This window comes from Epinephelus moara, chromosome 8, assembly GCF_006386435.1.
Source record: "Epinephelus moara isolate mb chromosome 8, YSFRI_EMoa_1.0, whole genome shotgun sequence".
NCBI lineage: Eukaryota > Metazoa > Chordata > Actinopteri > Perciformes > Serranidae > Epinephelus > Epinephelus moara.
In genome coordinates, this window is record NC_065513.1 from 24,713,296 (window position 1) to 24,734,579 (window position 21,284).

At 41.5% G+C, this 21,284-nt stretch overlaps 1 protein-coding gene across 4 annotated transcripts in view; it reads right to left on the reverse strand.

Moving 5' to 3' along the window:
• pdlim5a (PDZ and LIM domain 5a) overlaps positions 1–20,938 on the reverse strand; it is an 82,947-nt gene extending 62,009 nt beyond the window's left edge. For all 4 annotated transcript variants that reach the window (XM_050050564.1, XM_050050562.1, XM_050050561.1 and 1 more), the window contains exons 1-2: positions 20,826–20,938; positions 20,086–20,345 (exon numbers count right to left, since the gene is read on the reverse strand). In XM_050050564.1, the coding sequence (XP_049906521.1) occupies positions 20,086–20,184 (99 nt within the window). In that variant the 5' untranslated portion in view covers positions 20,185–20,345; positions 20,826–20,938. The remainder of the gene's footprint in view (positions 1–20,085; positions 20,346–20,825) is intronic.
• Between the last annotated feature and the right edge of the window lie 346 nt (positions 20,939–21,284).

Consider the following 21,284-nt stretch of genomic DNA (forward strand, 5'->3'; position numbering starts at 1 on the left):
GACGTTGACATGGAGCAAACTGATACAAGACATTATTTCCACTTTAGAGCCAAATTTTAAAGTTTAAGTGTGTGGATTTAGGAGAGTACGCTGGCAAAAAATCACCTAAAATTAAGAACTGTGGTGTTTTCATTACCTTAGAATGAGTCGTTTATATATACATAGGAACAGGTCCTCGTCAGTGGTGTTTGCCATCTTGTCTCTACAGTAGCCCAGAACAGACAAACCACACATTTGCTCTAGATAGGGCTATTTGTGTTTTTATGCTGGCCATTGTAGTTTTCCTACACGCTTGGCATAGGGTAGAAGTTTCAGTTGATTGCAATCTGCAACCTCACCACTAGATGCCACTAAATCTCACACACAGGAAGAGGTTTGGGCTTTGTAGTGGCACCTACTTAAGCTTAACGTGACACAGACTTAAGGTCAACCAAAGTGACTCTAGTTCCAGTAAAAAGCGGTTATGTCATTATTCTCCGTACCAAATGCAATTAAAAAGGTGACAAATAGCTAAAAGGACAACGCTACACATTGGAGACACATACCCGCTTTATTGGCTTTGAGGAAACTATGCGTGCCCTTCACTTGTCTCTGGTGTTCAGTGTCTGCCATGCTTTTTGAGGTATGCTTCAAATATCTGCATCTAAACAAAGTTTAATTGCTGCACTTCCACTTCGGGGGAAGCTGGTTAATTTGAACCAGATTCAAGCCACACAAAAGAACTCGTGATGAACAGCAGGGCTCGTATTTAATACCAACCCCGCAGCTCAACATGGCTTCAACATGCACAAATACTGTACTGTATCAATGCTGTCCATGACAGTAATGTTAAATATATAATTATAATCACGCTGGGGGAACAACTGCAACATTTTCCGCACCCATCACTGCTGATGTAGTCCATCTATTTGTGAGCAACAGATTATGTAAACAAGTGTTGTAGAACAGTTGCGAGGCAACTAAGCATTTAACAGGCACACAAGCGGGCCCGAGTCCACCCGCTGAAATAAAATCAAATTAGATTAAATGTGCAATTATGTGTTCTATCTTTGTGTGTTGAAACTCACCCTGTTTTCTTCTTGGAAAGTTAAATTTGTATGTGCTATTGAAGTACAATTAGACAGGTGAGACAGAATATTTTAAATGATTGAAGTAATGGTGACACAAATGTACTGTTCTTTCAGTTCTTTCAGGAATTTTTATGTTGAATTCCTGCATAAACATCATGTAAGGAGATTTTCTGGTTTATTTTTTGATAACCTTAAATACTGTATAAGTATCTTTATTTTAAATTATTATTGTCCTCAACAAAGTTACTGTCACCAACACACAGGGCAATACATTGTGGCAGCATGTGTCATAAAAACCAGAGCCTTTCTTATCAGTAGGCTGAGGAGGACTGTGACAAATCTGGAAATGTGCGTGGGATGTTACACACTGTAACTTTTGTCTCTTTCCCATGACGCAACAGCGCTGTAACTAAGACAAATGTGAAGGTATCATTACAACACATTTCTGTTATAACAAAAATTGATAGATTATTTTTGTAGCAATTTGTTTGCTATATTTTTAATAAAGTGGGACTTAAATTATAAACTGTATAGTATATATTACAAGTCCGTAGAGAACAAGAACACCTTGCAGCTGTTATTCTGACCATTCTTGGTCACACAGAAGGTCCAAGTGTGTCCAAAGAGGAGTGAGGTCATTTGTTTCTTTTGACACAGTGAAAAAAGAGGCCACACAGACCACTTCAATGAACACACACATGCACACAGACCACTTTTGTGGTTGTTCTAGCTATGAAGTGGCCCTTTCTCGTACCCCCCATATATCACTTCGAGTGCGGCTATTTGAATTTGGAGCTCCTACGAGAAAATCCGTTTCTGCTGAATGAGAAATGGCAGCAGAGGATGAGAGAGGGTAATGTGGGTTTAGTCGTCTTTGGTCTGCTACGTCCCCCTCTGTGTCTGTTGCCTCTATCTTTGTCTCACACACACACACACACACACCCACACACACACAAAGACAGACAGATACAGGCAGGGCTAATAAAAGAGGCTCTGCACCCGGATTAGTGTTAGGGCTCTGCGGCCCCAACCTTTTATAGTCATATTAGCCCAACACACGCAACATCACTCACCACTCCTCACAACCACAGAGGGCAGGAAGAAGAGAGTAATGAGGGATCGACTTGACACTGATTAGAAGTGCGTGGATGGGAAGGAAGGGAGAAACAGAGGGGAAGGAGAAAACATAAGCCCACATAAGTCGTTTGTTCCTACCCTCTAATACAGTGGTTCCCATCTGGTGGGATGCGGGTCTATTTGAATGGATCGCAAGTGACTCGCGAATGTGTCAAGTTTCTAAAAAACACACTTTATTTCAGAGTACAGTGAATTTCCGGCACAGAGCTTTCATTTCAGAGTGCTGTTTCCTGCTGTAGAGTGAGTGACTTATGGACAGCTACTTGACAGAGACAGCAAACTAGCTCGGCAGCATGGCCAAACTCGAGTATGATGCTGAATAGATGAAGCTGTGTGGACCTTTGAGTACAAACTGAGAAGAAATCTGGACCCCATGGCTGGACCAGTTGGGAGCCACCGCTCTAATATGACCTGCAGGAGCGTTTCTGAAATCAGAGCCCCCACTGGTGGACATAATAACTTGTACTGTATGTGACTGTGACTGGTCACAGCTTTAAACAAGTAGTTAACATTGTGAGACCATCACAGTTGCACCAAACATGTGGTTAGGTTTAGGCAACAAACTCCTTGGTTAGATTAGGAAAAAAATTGATCATGGTTTGGCTTAAAATAAGTAATTATCAACGTAATGTGACTTATCTCATGTGGCGTACATGATGTATTACGTAATATGCTTACGGAAGTTAAAACACCTAAACACTGACTTCAGGTTTCACGCAGGACACAAACACAGGTTTCCTGGATGAAAGCCTTGTGATTGTTTGACAAATCCACCTCCGGACTTTGTCGCTCTACAATGCCTGACTTCCCTCTACAGCCACGAGAAGTTCCGTCTAACAATACAAGTAAAGATAGGTTGTAATTCTCACTTGTACAAATACCCTATTTGATCGTATTTTGGAGAACAGTCTCAAAAATTGCCACTGCTGAATCTTTGGGCTTTTTCCTCTGTGTGCATTTTGACCCAATTCAAGGGGTGTGTTCATGCTAACCACTCTGGCACTGTTACGGCCCAAATGCTCACCACAAAATGTTCAATTATATGTTTCCCCCCCAATTAGTGCTCTGTTTCTGCCCCCTACACACACACAACCAGTACCTCTTTCTCTCCAAACACATACAGAAACACTTGGCTTCTCTCTGCATTAAAGCTACCCACATCCATATCGGAAAGTTCAACGCATTTTGAACAAGAGGCCATACAGCAGACAGAGAATGAAAAAGGGGGTTTTAATTTGTGTGTGAAGTATTTAATCTGTAGGTTGTCATTCCAAACAAGTCTAAAGAAATTGTTCGCGCTGGCAGGAAATCTGTTTCCAAAAGCAAACATTTGTTTTCAATCACAATGATTAAAAAGATTTCAGCGCTCAAAGTAGTTTCACTTTCATATCAAAGAGAGAGCAACAAATCATTGAGAAAATCAGAAACAGATATCTAAATAATCTGTCTATGCAACAAGCCAAGCCCTTCAAGTTTCCCAGGGTATTTGATTTATGGCTCTGTTGCTTTGGCCATGACAGAAAACAGCAGCTTTAACACTATGCACATATCCACCGGAGACGGTAATACAGTACATGTATGTAGGTTCATGCTGGTTTATCAAGCACACCCTCTGACAGCAGCTGAGCTCAGGACATCCGACGATGACTGATATTAACAACCCTTCGATGAGCAACCAATGCAAACATCCCAACAGGGAGACAAAACACATGACAAAAGTGAATTAACAGTTTAGAAATTTTTAACTGGGAATAAGATCAGTGACTTTCCATCACCTCAGCCCTGTCAGACGGAGAAGAGTGGCTAATGTGGTCATAGCATCCTGCGCTGAAATTCTCCATGTTTGGGTGTCTAAGTGACTAATGGGAACAAATATTTCCAAAATTGGTCCAGTATTGAGCGAGAGTGCTGCAGCCAGCAGCTGCGAAACAGGCTGCAATGAAACCACCTGGGCCGAATCATACACCGTTAATGTATGTCCACTGAAAGTGCTTGTTTTTGCCACTGACAGGTGTATGAGTGTCGGAAAACATAAAGAAAATGTTCCCTACACAGACAGACCATTTTGTTAAATAGAAAGATCCATAAACAGCCACCATCGCCAAACCCACTAGACTCCATAAAAGATAAACAATAATTTTATCATCTTACTCACAGTTCATTCAGAGTTGAGAGGAACAAAATAAAACCATCTTGGCTTGTCTTGCCACTGTTCCAACAGCTACCTAACTCTGCAAAACTCAGGAAACTCCAAGGCACTCTTTGGAAAAATTAAAAAGCCTTTATCGTTATGGCTTGGTCATCTTAAACCTTTAAAAACTCTGACGCGTTTCGGCATACAAGCCTTCGTCAGNGAGTTGAGAGGAACAAAATAAAACCATCTTGGCTTGTCTTGCCACTGTTCCAACAGCTACCTAACTCTGCAAAACTCGTTTCGCGTTCGGCATACAAGCCTTCGTCAGGGAGTCAAAAACCAAAGCCTGACGAAGGCTTGTATGCCGAAACGCATCAGAGTTTTTAAAGGTTTAAGATGACCAAGCCATAACAATAAAGGCTTTTTAATTTTTCCAAAGAGAGTGCCTTGGAGTTTCCTGAGTTTTGCTATGATTGTCCCATCCAAAGAGCACCTCAAGCAAACAATTTCAGTCCTGGAAGCGCTCCTCTACAGACATTTTGTGAAGCCACTAACTCTGGTTTGGTTAAAATAAACCCTTAATTCATCCAGTTAGAAAAAGTCTAGTGGCGTTGCCAATTCCAATTTCGGGGCTGTTTCTGGTTAAAAAGGATCGTACTCTGTAACAGAAAGGCCTATCTCTGTAGGGATCCTTTCCATAATGTCGTTAGACACTTATAGGAACTATCTGAGCTTGTCAGTGGCAAAAACAAGCACCTTACGGTACGTACATGCTCGGAGTGGTTGCACTGCGGCCTGTGTTGCTGCTGCCAGATGCAGCAGTCTTGCTCTATTTTGGACCAACTTCAAAATTTGTTGTTCCTATTAGTTACTTGGACACAAAAATATGGGAAAATAGGGTCCAGGTTGAAAAATAAAACAGTTACTCTTTAAACTCTGATAAAGATTTTCTACAACAAAGGATGAAAATGCCTGTGTTCAATGTACAAGGTGTTGCTCATAATAACAAAGTCACAGACCAGTGCTGATAAACCAGTTGGTCAGTAACCAACAAGTCCTCTTAATTAAATAACATAAATATTGTTTGTGCCCCTTAGAATGACACATAGCAGTGTCTTCTGATCTGACACCCCTCTCCGTAAAAAAAAGATGAAAAAAAAATCACTGTTGAAAAAGAAATCTTAAGCTGAAAAACAAATTGGTTAAGTGAAGAGAAAGAACAAGAATGGATTACAGTTGGAAAAACATCTTGGTTTGGTTTAAAATGATTACTTTGTTAAGGTTAGGTGACCTTCATCTCTCTGGTCACAATGCCTGGGAATGCCTCAGTGTCCCCCAGGAGGAGCTTGAAAGTGTTGCTGGGTTAAGGGACATCTGAGGGCTGCTGCCCCCATGACCCTGCTCCGGATAAGCGGTTGAAAATGGATGGATGGGTGGGTGGAAATGAACAGCAATCTCCTGTGACCAAGTCAAGCCCTTAGTTGACCCAACCATCCACCCCAGCGTCCTGCCTCTGCGGACCTTGTGGCTCTACAATGTCACACTACTTCCCTCTGCTCCCGGTGATAACTCCTATGGCCGCTTGAGGGTTAACTTTATATCATGTTAAAGTTTATGTTTGTCCAGTGGAATTCTCCTGGCCTTCAGGTGGCCGCAATGAAAATTCAACTCTTTATGGAGCTTTAACTAAGTGTCACAATTTATAAAAGCTGTAATCTGCCTTTACACACTGTCTTTACAACGTACCTGATACTCTGTATTTCCAGCTACCTTTGTGTAAAAGTCCCCCGCCTCATTATATATTCATGCAAAAGTGAAAGGGTCAATATTCGTGTCAACACTTATTCAAAAGAATGAGAAAAACACATGCAGTGTGTTAAAGCCTTCACAGATGAACTTACCATTACGCTTCCAGCAACGTCACTTTTCAACACATGCGCTGTCTGATTTAAGTGCTCTGAAAAAGTCAACTGGTTCCAACATACGGCAATAAAGGCGAGCTGGAGTGCTGAAACATTGTCTGGTTTGAACATACACTGACCAGTTTGAGTGCTTTGAACAATGCCTGCTTTCAGCGCGAGGAGTGACAGAGATGACAGGCAGATGGTTCACATCATGCTGAGAGTGAAACGCTAAGAGCAGGAGACACGAACATCCAGATTGTTCCTTGTAACTGAAACATCCACAAAAGCAGCTTCCATATGCCAGCCTTCAGAAATATTTACCTCACTCAGGCCAGACATGCAGTTATCTTTTAGTGTGATCCTCCACGACAAGAAATAGTCTTTAATAGTTTATTTTAGTCCCGTGGGGGAACAGAAAGTTCCACTCAGACACAATGGCGTAATATTTTTCTATCACTATTTTTATTTCATTAAAAACCTTACTGTTTATTGGCCAGCTCCTCGTTTATAACAGTAGTATGGGTACTAAAATTAAAATGTGTGCAGGATAATAGCCTGACAGTTTCAGTGTTCCGATCTCTTAGCAACTAAGCAAACAGCAAAATCGCGACAAAAAAAGTCGTATGAGGCAGCACAGACGGAGTTTGGAGGGTATGAGATAGAGTGGAAGAAATATCGAGGTGAGATTTATGAGGGAGGTACAGAGACAGAGGAAGGAAAAAAGTTAGCAAGGAGAGAAGGGAAGATTAAGAAAGTGCAGTAGACAGAAGCCGGGGCAGACATCACCTCAACCCACTTGTATGAGCATCAGTTAACACACATTAAACTGTGTTGTGCAACATTTCACTCAAAATTTATGCTCCTGGAGGAGGTAGATCGTGCAGTTACATCAGCTGCATCATGGAAATACCTGAAACGGGATTTACTGTTCATCTGACAAAATCCACTTCTCTTTTTCAGCTGTTATTAAGAGTCTGATGCTGGCAGGCTGACTGCTCCAAGGTTAAAAGTCAAGTTCATGAAAATGATGATCAGATAGAAGAATCTAAAGCCAAGTGCATTATGTACAGAAAGGTAACACACACCTTACTGCACACTAAGCTAGTCATATATAAACACAAAAACCTGAAAAGGATCTACAGTACATGTATGGCATACCTGAGACAACAATATAAAGTGAAGAATGGAGAATAGAATGCAATGGAGAATCTGGAGATCATGTACTTTATAGAAAATGCAGCCCTCCAGCAGGGAGTTAGAATCAACATGATGTTAGGAAGCTTTCAGACCTAGAGTTGTCTTGCTTTGGTCTGAATCAGCGACTAATTTTGCTACAAAGTTGCATAATTGTCCGGAGTAGGTTTGTGTTCTCACAGCAGCATTTACAAGCTGAGAAGATAAAATGTCTTGTGTGAGAAAGCTGCTCTTGATTGGTCAGAATTTCCATGCAGGAAAAATCCAGGAAGTAAACAAAACATTGAAGAAGAGTACACTTGCAAGATAAATGTGACACTTTCTAATGTCACAATGGAGGGACAACTACGCAGGTTGATTTTAGCGCTGGTCATCGTGGACTATATTGCTGTCACTGTTCATTTTAGTCAAACCATACAGTTTGAAAACAAGGCGCGGTTCCAACTAGAAAACAATGTGTTGATGCATTGAATGCGCTGAATGTGCATATTAAGGCAGTACAGGAGGAGGCGCACATTAATAAACCAATGCCTATTGCGACTGCAGTTGGTTTGGATCAAGGTTGGAACATGTTCTCACCACAAACGAACCGCACCAGAGTTCGTTGATAACCGCACAGAGAACACCTCTTCAAGATGGTCTCAGTCCGGTTGTTTTGGTGCTCACCCAAGTGCGATTGCTGTGTTCACACCTGCCCAAACGAACCGTACTTTGGGGGCAAATGAACTTGGGTTCGACTGAACCGAACCAAACAGGGCAGGTGTGAAAGTACCCTTATACAGCAAGTTTTTAAAGGCCCTCAGCCCACTAGTGGGTCTCTCTAAATCAGGGATACTCAACCTGCTTTGCCAGGGGGCCACTTTTGCAAAATGACAGGAGGCCAGAGGCCAATCACAGTAGCCCTGTGCTGGTCAGGTGAACGCAAGGGTGTTTCTAGGACTTCCTCTTTTTTTTTTTTTTTTTTTTTTTTTTTACACTCTACACTTTAAATGCTCATTTAAAGCACTAATAGAAAAAAATAAATAAATTACCAGTGTGAATCCTTTGTTTTTTTTTCATTGTGAATTATACACTAGTCGGCGGGCCACCCAGCACCCTATCCCACAGGCCGTAAGCTGGGTATCACTCCTCTAAATGATTGAACATTCCTGTAACAGTATATGCATGGTGTGTGTTTGCACATGTGTACCCACACATGCACAACCCTATGCTGGCACACTAACACACACATACACATACATAATTTCAATCTCATAAAAGAATCTGAAAATAACTTGTCTCTTCCCCTAAAGCTGTGTGCGCACCGGTGTCTAATAATCACAGCCTGACTTGTATGTTAATGCTATAGACTTTATAAGGAAAGGCTATATCGCTTTGAGTTCCCATAGATGGCTTACTGCAGCTGCAGCTGCCAAACCCACAAAAACACATTGTACACATTAACCATAAGGCTTTGCACACAAGATTGAGAATCAGGCCAAAAGATCTGCCAGTCTTACAAGAAGCCTCCCCATTCGAGCATAATCTTAAACTGCGATACAAGCTGATGGAGAGCATTATGAAGATCATGCTGCTCCTGATATTAATATCCACAAAAACCTCAAGTGTTTCTCTGATATGGGTTTTGAAACTAATTGTTTTTCTAACAGTGATGAAGATAATGTCCAACAGAGTGTGCAGTAAATGTTTAAGAGGTGCCCTGTGGCGTTTTCTCGTAAACAAAGTTTTCTTACATTCATTGTTACTCACCAAAATACAGTGTGTGTACCAGTGAAGCCTCACTAACGTGTCAAATGCATTTCACTTATCTTAAAACATGTGGTGAGTCGATTTTGGGAAAAGTTTGAAGCCTGCATTGTTTACGTCCATGTTTACTTGTTAACAGTCTTTTTCTTCGCTGCTTTAGCGAAGATGTTGCGGCTTTTCTTGGCGTTTTACTGCCACCTGTAGCGGAATTATGTGACACTATTGGCAGGAATGTCTGTGTAAAACAACGGGGACTCACTCCCAGCAACATTGCTCCATCTTCCTACCAAGGATCAAGATCTCTGTGGGATGCCTTTAACTCAATTTGGGAAAAACAAGATACCACTAACTGTGTAAGCAGTAGTCGACAAGGCAGGTCAAGGAAAAGTGTCCACACCACCTAAATAAACTCCGACACTCTTGTCACAATATACCTGCTGGAAACCATTAAACATGTCATATTTACAAGTTTCCTTTACATGGCGTGTACATGGAAATGAAGTGAGAGGTTATAGATGTAACAGAGGGCTATATTGTAAAACTACACACACAACCAGCATCAACAAATCCACATGACATTATTTTGCGTTGTAAAAACTAACTGCACTTTGGTAAACTAGAAGCGAACAAGCCAGCTTTCACAGCCAGACTCAATGATGTGATTGTCATGGTGCTGGGGGACTGAGCATTGGCAGGGCTGGTGAACGCACATTCAGGAATACAGCCATATTAACACAAGACTGGATTGTTCTTATTCCATATGAACGCACACAGTGTGCGTCATCGGTGGCACACACTTACTGAGGCTGTAATTAATCCAAAATGGTGGGTTCAAGTTTCAGGTGATATCATGTGTAACTTGTTTATAGTAGGATGTTCTAATTGGAATGATATGGTCAACAACTCAGAGGAGAAACCCAGCCAAGGAGCATTAAAACGACTTGGAGTTTATACTCTGAAAAAATAATATGAGTGTCATTACTCAGTATGCTTGACAGTGAGAAATTCATCCAAACACTGAAAATAAAAACTGCTTGAATGTCTAATAAGGCATTAGTATCAAGGGGTTTCTTGTGCTGAAAAGGTGCATGTACCTTTTGCATCGGCGGCTCAAATTTGACATTTTTTTATTCGGTTCACCACAAAACACTCAAAAAGCAATTCTTTTTACTCAGTATAGTGTTTTACCTCTTAACTAACTTGTTGTCCTTTCGTAACCTCAAAATCTACATTTACTTTTTCTTTATTTTGTGGTTCAAAGGCCACATTTACCTTGCCACTGAAATCTCATCAAACTAAATGATCAAAAATTACGTAAAATCTGACCCACAGAGAACATTGTTTTTTAATAAGTTTGTTCACAGTAACTTCTGGGCAGAAAACCCTGCGTATGTATAAAAAATCAAACAGCACTCCCCTCCCCCAAAAATCCACCAAAAAAAACCAATATCTGTTTACATGCACGCTATATTTAGAATATTCTAAGCGCTTCACCTTGCCATCCGACAGACTTTTCCAACAGGTAACTGGAGCTGTTTCACACCTGCCCTGTTTGGTTCGGTTCAATCGAACTCAAGTTCGTTTGCCCCCGAAGTGAGGTTCATTTGGGCAGGTGTGAACACAGCAATCACAGTTGGGTGCACACCAAAACAAATGGACCAAGACCTTCTTGAAGAGGTGGTCTTGGTCCGGTTACAAATGAACTCTCGTGTGGTTCATTTGTGGTGAGAACGTGTTCAGACCTCAGTCTGAACCAACTGCAGTCACATGACACATTGTTTGGGTTAAACAAGCATGAGCATGTTAGTCATTGTTGTCTAGTTGGAGCCGCACCTCGTTATCAAACTGTATGGTTTGACTAAATGGAACATTGACAGCAATATAGTCCACGATGACCAGCGCTAAAATCAACCTGCGTAGTTGTCCCTCCATTGTGACATTAGAAAGTGTCACATTTATCTTGCAAGTGTACTCTTCTTCAACGTTTGGTTTACTTCCTGGATTTTTCCTGCTTGGAAATTCTGACCAATCAAGAGCAGCTTTCTTGCACAAGACATTTTATCTGGTCCGCTTGTAAATGCTGTCGTGAGAACACACAACTAGGCAATTATGCAGCAACAAAATGAGTCCCTGATTCGGACCAAAGCAAGACAACTCTAGGTCTGACAGCACTCTGAAAGTTGCAAGACTCCTTTAATAAAAACAAAATTTTACTTTGCAGAACATGGGAGTTGCTGGTCTACGACTGCCTCTACTGGTTGGTGCGTGAGGTCAAGTGGGGAAAATATTCCACACATAGCATACATTTAAACTGATTAGATTTTTGTGAGGTGGCTAAAATACGCTTTGCTGAAGCTCCATCAACAGCAGTACATTGCTTAGCTTCCGTGTCGGTAGTTTTGGTTTTTCAAAGATACTTGCAAAGCAACACAGTACATAAAATCAGCACAGCAGCAACATCAAATAGGTCGGATCACTTGTTAAACCATAAATCTTTCAACGTTACAGTTATGGCTGAAAATGACAAAAGTAATAAAGCAGTTTATTGATTTATTTATCTTCGCTATAGAAATCAATTGCCAGTTTGCTACCCAGAAGTGTTTGTGTAATGTCATGTTGATTCAGTCAGTAGTATGTGATGCAGCAATAAAACATTTTGGGTAGTGTTATGAATCAAACCAAATCCAAACAATAGTTTGAGTCAAGTTTGAATAACATTTTACCCACAGAACCACACAAACTCTTTAATTTGACCCAGATCATCACATATGTAACAATTTCAAAGACCCTTAAAAACAAATAAAATGACAATCATTGGTTTTATTGTGATTATAGCTTTTTTTAAGCTAAGTTGCAATAAAAAAAGCACAATATTTATAAAATGTTTTAACTTCAGAAAAGTCAAATTTGATCCCAACACAATAGGGGGGTTAAAAAAAGGTCATCCAGCTGTGAACCAAATCACTGGAACATGAGAGGAACCATCACTAGTTTTGCCTTCTGTTACGCCAGTAGGCATGAGACTTCAGGGTCTAGATTCCTCTGAACAACATCCAAACTAAGCACCAAGAGCAAATACCTAAAAAGCCGAGGAGGAAAGAGAATAGCTGCAGCTGTTTTCCTTCTATTGAACTCCTCACCCACAGCCGTTTAAGTTTTATTTCTATCAGTCTTTGCAGTCAACCAATATTATTATGAATATACATGATACCAGCCATGAGGCCAGTAACCTAAGAGGAAGACAGAGGAGACATGGCCGGATAAGCAGCTACTGTGGAAAATACATTATAGGCGCATTAAACAATAGGGTATTCAAGCCTCTTCATTGTGAATTCACTGCAGAGCATGTTATGACCTGGCTGTGCTTGTTTGCCAGGGTTATAAAAGTTTTTGTGGCCTCAAATACTTCTGTTCCTTCCAGTTACACTAAAGCAGCGTCCTTCACAAACTGTTATTTGAATTCTTTCAGTATGTCTCATATTGTATTATGATGTCTTTAGACATGCAGATAAATTGCTTTTTGAAGTCCCTCGAAAGGTTTGTCCACTATGCAGCATGAATTATGGAAGCAGCCTAGTGTGAGATATTTCAAGTGTGACTCTGTATGAAAAACTATAAAAGGTTTCTTTTTTATGGCTGAAAATATTACAGTGTTATTCTCATTTCAGAATGGTTGCTGTACTGGCATGTGTGACACTGATAGGGTTTTATACGAAGGATTAGTCAGTCCATTACCGGTGAAGACAGAAGTGCCTGAGCGAGTTCACCAGTAGGACTAGATAACTGTCAACATGCAATATGAAGGAACAGTGATGTAGTGATGTTTTCAAAGAGTAATCCCTCCCTTCTCTCTTTACTCATCACTCCTATAATGCTACAAACCAACCTCACAAATGTTTACTAATAGCTATTAATAACAGAAGATTTGTGACATCACAAAAAAGTCACAACTGCAAATCTTAAACATTAAATCTCACACATTTTACGGGGTGTAAGATTATTCCTTGCGCTGCTGTGAACTCAGAGAAAGTCCAGTCTTTTGCACAGTCCAAATACAACAAGTCTGCGCCAACAGGCACACACACATCAGCACTGACAGATTGATTTGTGGGAGAGGAAATGATAAGTTGTTGATTCTGGCTCTGGGAATATTTCACTAAGATAGACATTGGAGGGGAGCATGGGACTTGTTTGATTAAGATGGATTTAAGAGTTATTAAGTCATACGGAGGAGCTGTCAACTGGCTCTGCTTGTCTGGTATGAAAAGTTAAGGTGCAAAGTTTTCAGCATCGCAGCACGTTTGAGATCGGACAGTGATGCAATGTGAGTGTAAATACTGTAAGAGGAGGAAAGGGAGGCAGGGAGGCAGGAAGGCGGAGAGAAGAGACAGAGACTATGTATAGAGTCTTTGAAATAGACCCATCACTGTGGTCAGTTGTTATCATCGCCTGTTGAAGCGTCTCTAGGGCGGCGGGAGGCAGCCGATGCTGTTCCAGGAACTGCATTCTTCCATGAAAAGGTTTTAATATAGATTAGCTGTCCAGTCATCTTGCTGTAGTCACAGCACAAACTTTATTGTGTGTGATTAACAATTCTTCAAAACCAGACAATTCTATATGGAGCTCTGGAGGAAGGATTCATCCAGTGATGACATTCAGATGCCTGATTATGGACACGATGCAAAGAAATTCAAATTCTCATGAGATGCATAAATAACTGGAATTACTGTCTCGTGGTTGTATGCCTCCACAAAACAGTCAAGTTGCAGTAAACGTTTACGTCCATGTCCAGACTCACATGAAGCCATGACTGCTGACAATGCTTCAATTATGGATGTTGCTACAGAGAAGCTACACATTCTAAAATATGGATGCTTCACATACATCTTCAACCAAACAGCACAGAAGAGCTATACAACCACCACAGTTTCAAGGTCGACAGCCAAGATTAGCGTCACAAATTCAGTATCCAAATGCCTCTTCTTCTGTTCCTGAGTTATGGTGTTAAAGCAGTGGTTCCCAACTGGTCCGGCCATGGGGTCCAGATTTCTCCTTAGTCATTAGTTTAAGGTCCACACTGTTTAATATATTCAGCGTCATACTTACGTTTAGCCATGTCGTTGAGCTAGTTTGCTGTCCCTGTCAAGTAGCTACAGCAGAAAACAGCACTTCAAAATAAAAGCTCTGTGCCGGAAATTTACTGCACTCAAAAATGAAGTATGTTGTTTTTACAAACTTGACACATTTGCGAGTCAATTGCGGTCCATTCAGATTGGGCCCGTGACCCACTTTTGGACCGCGACCCACCAGTTGGAAACCGTTGCGTTAAATAATGGCCAGATAAGTGTTTTAGCAGAAAATTATGTCAGAGTTGACCTTCGACCCTTTGGCTATAAAATGTCATCACATCATCATTTGATTCTATTAGACATCGGTCTGAAGTTGTGTCATAATTAGCGTATGAATTCCTGAGTTGTGGCCAAAAACCTGTTTTGTGAGGTCACAGTGACCTTTGACCCCCAAATTCTAACCAGTTCTTCGCTCAGTCCAAGTAGAAATTCAAGGAATTCCCTCAAGGTCCTCTTGAAATATTGCTTTCACAAGAATGAGATGGACATGAGGTCACAGTGACCTTTGATCACCAAAATCTACGCAGTCCATCGAGAAGTCCAAGTGGAGGTTTGTGCCCAATTTGAAGAAATTCCCCAAAGGTGTTCTTGACATATTGCGTCTGTGAGAATGGGACAGACAGACAACCCAAAAAAGTAATGCCTCGAGCCACAGATGGCGCTGATGTGGAGGTGGTTAGCATAAAATGTGCTGCTGCCATCTACCTGTATTTGATTAAAACAACATTTAATCAAACACACCCTCAAAAATGACCTATCCTGACATAATTCTGCAGTTTTTATTCAGAGTCCCTGAAACATCTAGGATGCACTCAGGTAAATATTCAGCCTAGACCCAGGAGCTCTTAAAACAAGGATACAGATCTGAGACCAGTCTCCCTCATGAGTGGGCGTGGTGGTCACGGGGAACTGACCTGTAAAATGATGCATCTATTTTCAGAACCTTAATGCACAGGCTCCCCCTGGGCTGCCTTCCCTTAAATTATTTTAGCAGTGGATCCTGTAAGTGGGTTGCCCTCAGAAGCGTTTAAATATTGATTCACAGTGTTGTAAATTTAACTGAGAATAGAGGGCAGCTATTTCCTGTCTCTACACATGAGGGACCTTGTTCTTGAAAACCATTTGATCCGTGAAACAAGTAAATGGATTTCACAATAAATGGTTTTAATGAGGATTAACGGTAACCAGAGTGCTTCTGCAGGCTGTTTTCTGCAAAATCTTTTCAGCAGCACATCCATTTAATAGCTGCTTCACTACACGTCAAGGTATTATGGTAGACTGGTGCTTACACTGACAAACTATTAGAGCTGTTATTCTCTTTAAGCCTATCATCAGCCACTTGTCCCCGAGCAAGACCTTCACCTGTGTTGTGACTGAAATATACTCTGAATAAGAGCACCAGCGTGAATATCCAGCTGCTTTGCTGGGCATTACAATGTATGATTGTATATATGATTATTTGCAGGAATTATCAAGGTGCTGCAGACCTTTAATAAATATACTTGAGGAGAACTTTGCAACCTTGCTCTATCACACTGCCTACAATCTTTTCCTTTCTTCTCCACATATCTCCTTTTATGGACTACGTCAAACTGGGTTACTGTGGTAAAAAGTTTCATTGGCACTTTGAGAAGCAGCACCGTCAATCTTGGCCAGTTGTAAAACTGTTTTTCTACACTATAAGAAAAAAGAAATAAAAGAGGCAGTGAGAAAGACAGCACTTAGTGGGAAGATAACTCAGGACATACAGCTGCAGTTACACCTACTCGACCCCATGATGCAATACTGGCACAATGTGATAATACCGTGGCTACGACTTGTGCTGTAAACGAAGCACACAGTATATCCACATATGTATGGAGCTTAGCAACAGCAGCTGTTAGGGTAAGTGTGGTTTGGCAGTAGTGCTGCGTTCCCTAATAACCCCTTCTTAGAACCAACTCTATGGCTGGGCTGGCAGAGAGCGATGTGTCTGGGACACACAGCAGAAACACACTGTGGGTATGGGCATATGTGTGTATGTGTCAGTGATCAGCGGTCAGAAGAGTTGCCCTTCATCTACGTAAATTGGATTTAATAGGTCGGATAAGGTTAGGGTTTGGTTTGATTTTTGTATGTAGGCTGAAACTAAGATCTAATGAAATAAAGGGACACATAGATACAGAGAGAGAGAGAAACAAATAGGATGGTATGAGGGTACAAGGCATGATAAGAATGAGGGGGGCAGAAAGGGAGATCTAGATAAATGATCTGTTGAGGGACATACAGCCCGAGACTGTCTGTCATCAGCCCTCAAGTCACCCTTAGTCTCTGTATACACTGTGTACATTCATTTCCACAGACTGCATATCAGTATCACTGTACATTCAGTCTCATGCTCCCACTCTCTTCCTCTCCTCTATGCTAATATACATTTCTCTCCTCTCAGGACCCAAACCTAAATAATGGCCACCCTTAACTCAGTTTGACTTTTCCAAAACCAGATGCACTGCTGTTCAGTTTTACAGGTTTTTCACAATTTTAAAAAACTGCTACATAAAACAATCGACCTTTATGTCACAAAGACGCACTGACTTTATAGTCGGAGCAAAATGGTGTGTTGGCACCTCAACAAGGTATTCAAAACTGTGAACAAATGGGATATTCACTGTGCAAATGACAAGGGCTGAGTTTTTGTTTTGGTTTATTGGCTCATGTTTTTGTTTACACCTTTTTATGCACAATGAAGTAACAGCTCAAAAATAGAAATATAACATCATAACTTTAAAGTCCTCCTCCACTCAAAAAACTGAGCATAACGTTCAGGCACGACACGACGTCAAGCTCAGCTCACATCCCAGCTACATCAGCTGATCTTTAACAGCCCAATCAAATTACTGATCAGCTGATTGATGGAAGGGAGTCAGCTGATAGATCACATGATTCCTTTCTATGCAACCAATTGGCGAATCTCATTCAGGGCGCCCTATTTAAGCTGCTCTGGCCTGCCTACTGTTGCTGCTTCCTCTGCAAGCTGCTTTGCAACCCGCCTCCACCCCAGCTCCTCCTTTTCATGTTGTGTCTGACTAATCATTGTCATTTCTGTTTGTCATTGATGCTGCTCTGTTCTGTTCCTGGGGGTCTTTGCTGCTGCTCTCCCTGCCTTAGGGTTTCCATGTAGACACATGGAAGGGCAGGGAAGGTTGCTCTCCCTGCCTCAGGCTTTCCTCGCCTGCACATGGAAGGGCAGACAGGTTTTCTCTTTCCGCCTTGGGCTTTACACAAAGGCATGTGGAAGAGGCTTTCTGCGTAGGCCTAGGAAAGGCAGAGTGGCCCCAGAACAGAGCCATACTGCCAAATACAATACTGCAAATTGAAATAAAGTTTTCTTTGACTAAAGTGTTCCTGACTGAAATGTGTTTTTCTTACATTGGTGCCCCCTAAAATGTCTGACCTTGCCTATAGTGACTTGTATCTATGCAGAGTTTGTCACTAGAGGTGCTTCACATTTCTCTGCTAAAGGGGGCAATGTCTGTGCACTTTCCTTAAACCTGAGATTTAAACGTAGCCTACACTAGGCAAGCTAGATTAAGTACGTAACTAATACGAAAATCAATCACTGTCTAATATGAAAAGCACATCGTGATGGGGGAACAGACTTTGGACAACACTCTAAAAGACACCTGAAATCTCCAGCGAAGTGCTGACTTTTTAGTAGAGAGCATGAGTTAGCATTAGCACAGTGAAAGTTTTGACAGCAAACATGGTAGAATGTGCAGTTTTTGGATGTAAACTGGACCCTGAAGCTTCCTTCCTTTATCAGCCAAAAATCCTATCATAGCAGATATTTTTGTACATTTCAAAAACAGTAACACGGTGTCAGCCATCTCCAGTTACAAGCTAACAAACACCATACATAAAAGACTACACATCTGCTAGTTACCAATTTTGGTGCACAACAGAACTCATGAGTCCGGGTCTGACTGAGGCTCAAACACGTATGCCTGAATCTCTCCGATGTTTCCTCTGACTCTAGCGCTAGCCATCTTAATAAGCACTGCTTTTTTCACCGGTCAACAAATCACGAGCAGCGCTGGAGAAACTGGAAAGCAAATTATTAATTATAACTATTATGTCGGAAAACCATGTCAAGCAAAATATTGGTATTCGTATTTTTCCATACTTTTAAATATGTCTGGAGAAGGACTTTAATTATTATTTCACTTTTAACCGAAAATCACTAACTGGAGGTGGAATTTTTAGGCATAACTGGACCCTAATGTGGAATTACCTATAAATATAAAAGCATACTAAGTCATATTATCCACTTACACTTCATGGTCTTAAGCAGACCGAACAAACATTTATTTTATCAGCACCCACAACTGCACCAGCACTTACTCACACTCCTGCCAACGTCTTGAAACCTCAAACCATATAACTGTCATTGTGATACTGCAGTAAAGGTCAGAGTGAGCTGCTGAGACAATTATAGTTTAGGTACTGCCAACTTCTCAGGGAATAAGAAAACTTTCACTGACCAACATCAACATTTATTTCCATCTATCATCCCTTTTTCAGCACGATTTCATTGCACATAATTTTTTTGTGCTGCAGAATATTTTTGTTCTAATTTGTTATTTCAGATGTGACAGCGTCCATGTATCAGAATTCAAGATTGCATATACAGAGCTGATTTTGTATAATTTCTGCTCGTCTTTTTCTTTTTTCTCGCTTTCATTTTCTATTTCTGTCCTCTGTCTGTCATTTATTTTGTCTCTCAGTTACCCAGATAGCGTCTTCCATAATTTTGAGTCCGTGCACGCACTCCCAGACACAAACACACACACACACACACACACACACACACACACACACACACACAACTGTGGTAAGAATTCACATGGCTTCAGTTAGTGGGAAAAGTATCACATCCAAAGTAATAACACAAACATGGCAACCCAAAGCGGCCCCAAGGGGGATTGGCACAGGACCTGGCAAGCCATTCATCATCAGTCTCATGTTGCCAGGAGTCTGTACACTGCCAGGTCTAGTGATTTGTATTTGTGCGTGTGAATGTACTGAATGTGTGTATGCGGGTGTGGTGCGTGTACGCTTTGCTGTATTTCGTGTGTGCCAGTGAGGCTGCACTCCCCAAGCAGAACGGAACAGAAGCTTGAGCTAGGGATTATCAGTTTCAGGATCCTACTTTAGTTAAAGTGATGAGGGAAACATATTTGTGTGAACATTAATGTGTGAATGAAGAGCAGACTGGGAGGGCAACAAGAGGTAATATTAGGAGTAGACGCTGAAAGGCAAAGAAACCAAGGGACCATCAAGTTACTTGTTCACGCAGAGGGACTGAAGCCAAGATTCGCGTGCGCCAGAAACTTTGATTGCGGCACTTTCACTACAGACACTCAAAAGTGAAGCGGAATGCAGAGAGTGAGAAAAGGTTTCCTGTGTGGTCGATGCATGACAGATGGCATGTGATTCAGTTGGGCTATCATCACTGTGGTGGTGGCGAGGTGGTGAAAAGATGGACAGGAGGATGAGAGAGAGAGTGAGGAAGGAAGAAAGGAAGGAAGGAAGGAAGGGAATCAGTTTTCATCTTTTTAATCACTTATCGGCCATGTGGCATCGCTGGGATGCCATTCTGCAGCTGCACTGTGATGAATGTGTGTGCAGATAAAAAAGGGTATGTGCTCTTATCACATAATAGATGATACTTGAACGTGTGTTGGAGTAGACTTATCATCACGTGTTTTAAAGTGTGTGTGTTCTGGTCTTACCCTGGAGATGGTGAGGGGCATATTGAAGTCCTTCCCTCCCTGCAGCCTGAAGCCCCATGGGGCAGGGCCTAACAGAGTGGCGCTGTAGTTGCTGCTCATGGTCTCCTTGATGATGTCAAACGTGTTCGGCGCTAATGTTGCAGTCGAGCGATGATGCTGACGGCTGGCAAATAGGTTGCAGATCGGGTGATAGTAGTGATGTCACTGGGTTTTGATGATAAGAATGTGGCTGTGGCTCCTTTAGGATGTTGTTCCAAGATCTGAGGGAAGATATGAACGTAAAGCACACATTAGATTTGTTATTGTATGGTTATATAAGACAAAGGAGGCGAGAAGAAACACTTGGTGATGGATGACAGGAGAGGTCAAGAGGATGGTGCAGTGGGAGGAGGCGAGAAGCAAAAATGGAAAGGAAATTGAAAACATATATTATCCCCAAAAAAAGGTAGTTACACACTTTCAGTACACAAAAAAACAGGTTTTCAATATGAATTTTCATGGTTACAAATTAAAGAAAAATATTAAAATTGAATTATGCAACTGGCCGCACACTCAGAAGCAGATAAAATATAAACACATACAAATGCAAATGATACTAAAGTATGCTGCAGCAGTTCAGTAGCATTAAAGACTTACAATACCCCCAGGAAACCCTCACCAGGGGTCAATTACACAGCTAACATTAATATAACTGCATCCTACTATTTAGTAGCATAATATTGTTAATGGAAAGGCTGTACCTCCTTAATGGAAATTCCAGAGAGGGAAATAATTCCTTCACAAGCAGGTAGACAATGTAATCCCTAGTTTCCCCTGGACTATCCCCTTCCCAGCAAACACACTGTATGTGTGTGAGAGAGGTGGAGAGGGATGCAATGCTCTTATATACCAGCTAATGACAGAGGGGAGGGAAAAGGTGGAGGAGGGGAGAGGAGAGGAGGGAGGCGAGAGGGAGAACGGGTAGAGGTTAGGTTGGGAGGAAAGAGGGAGGGGAAAGAGGAGGGGTATCACCCATGGGTGGAGTGAGTGGGACACAGAAGAGGAGGAGAAATGAGAGGAGATGATAAGGGGGGGGAGATTAGGGGATGGGAGGAGACAACACTCAGTAAAAAAAAAATGAGGAAGGGGAGATAGGAAAAGGGGGGTCGTGGGGGGGATTAAGGAGAAGAGTGTGGGAGCACTGCACACAGAGAAAATGA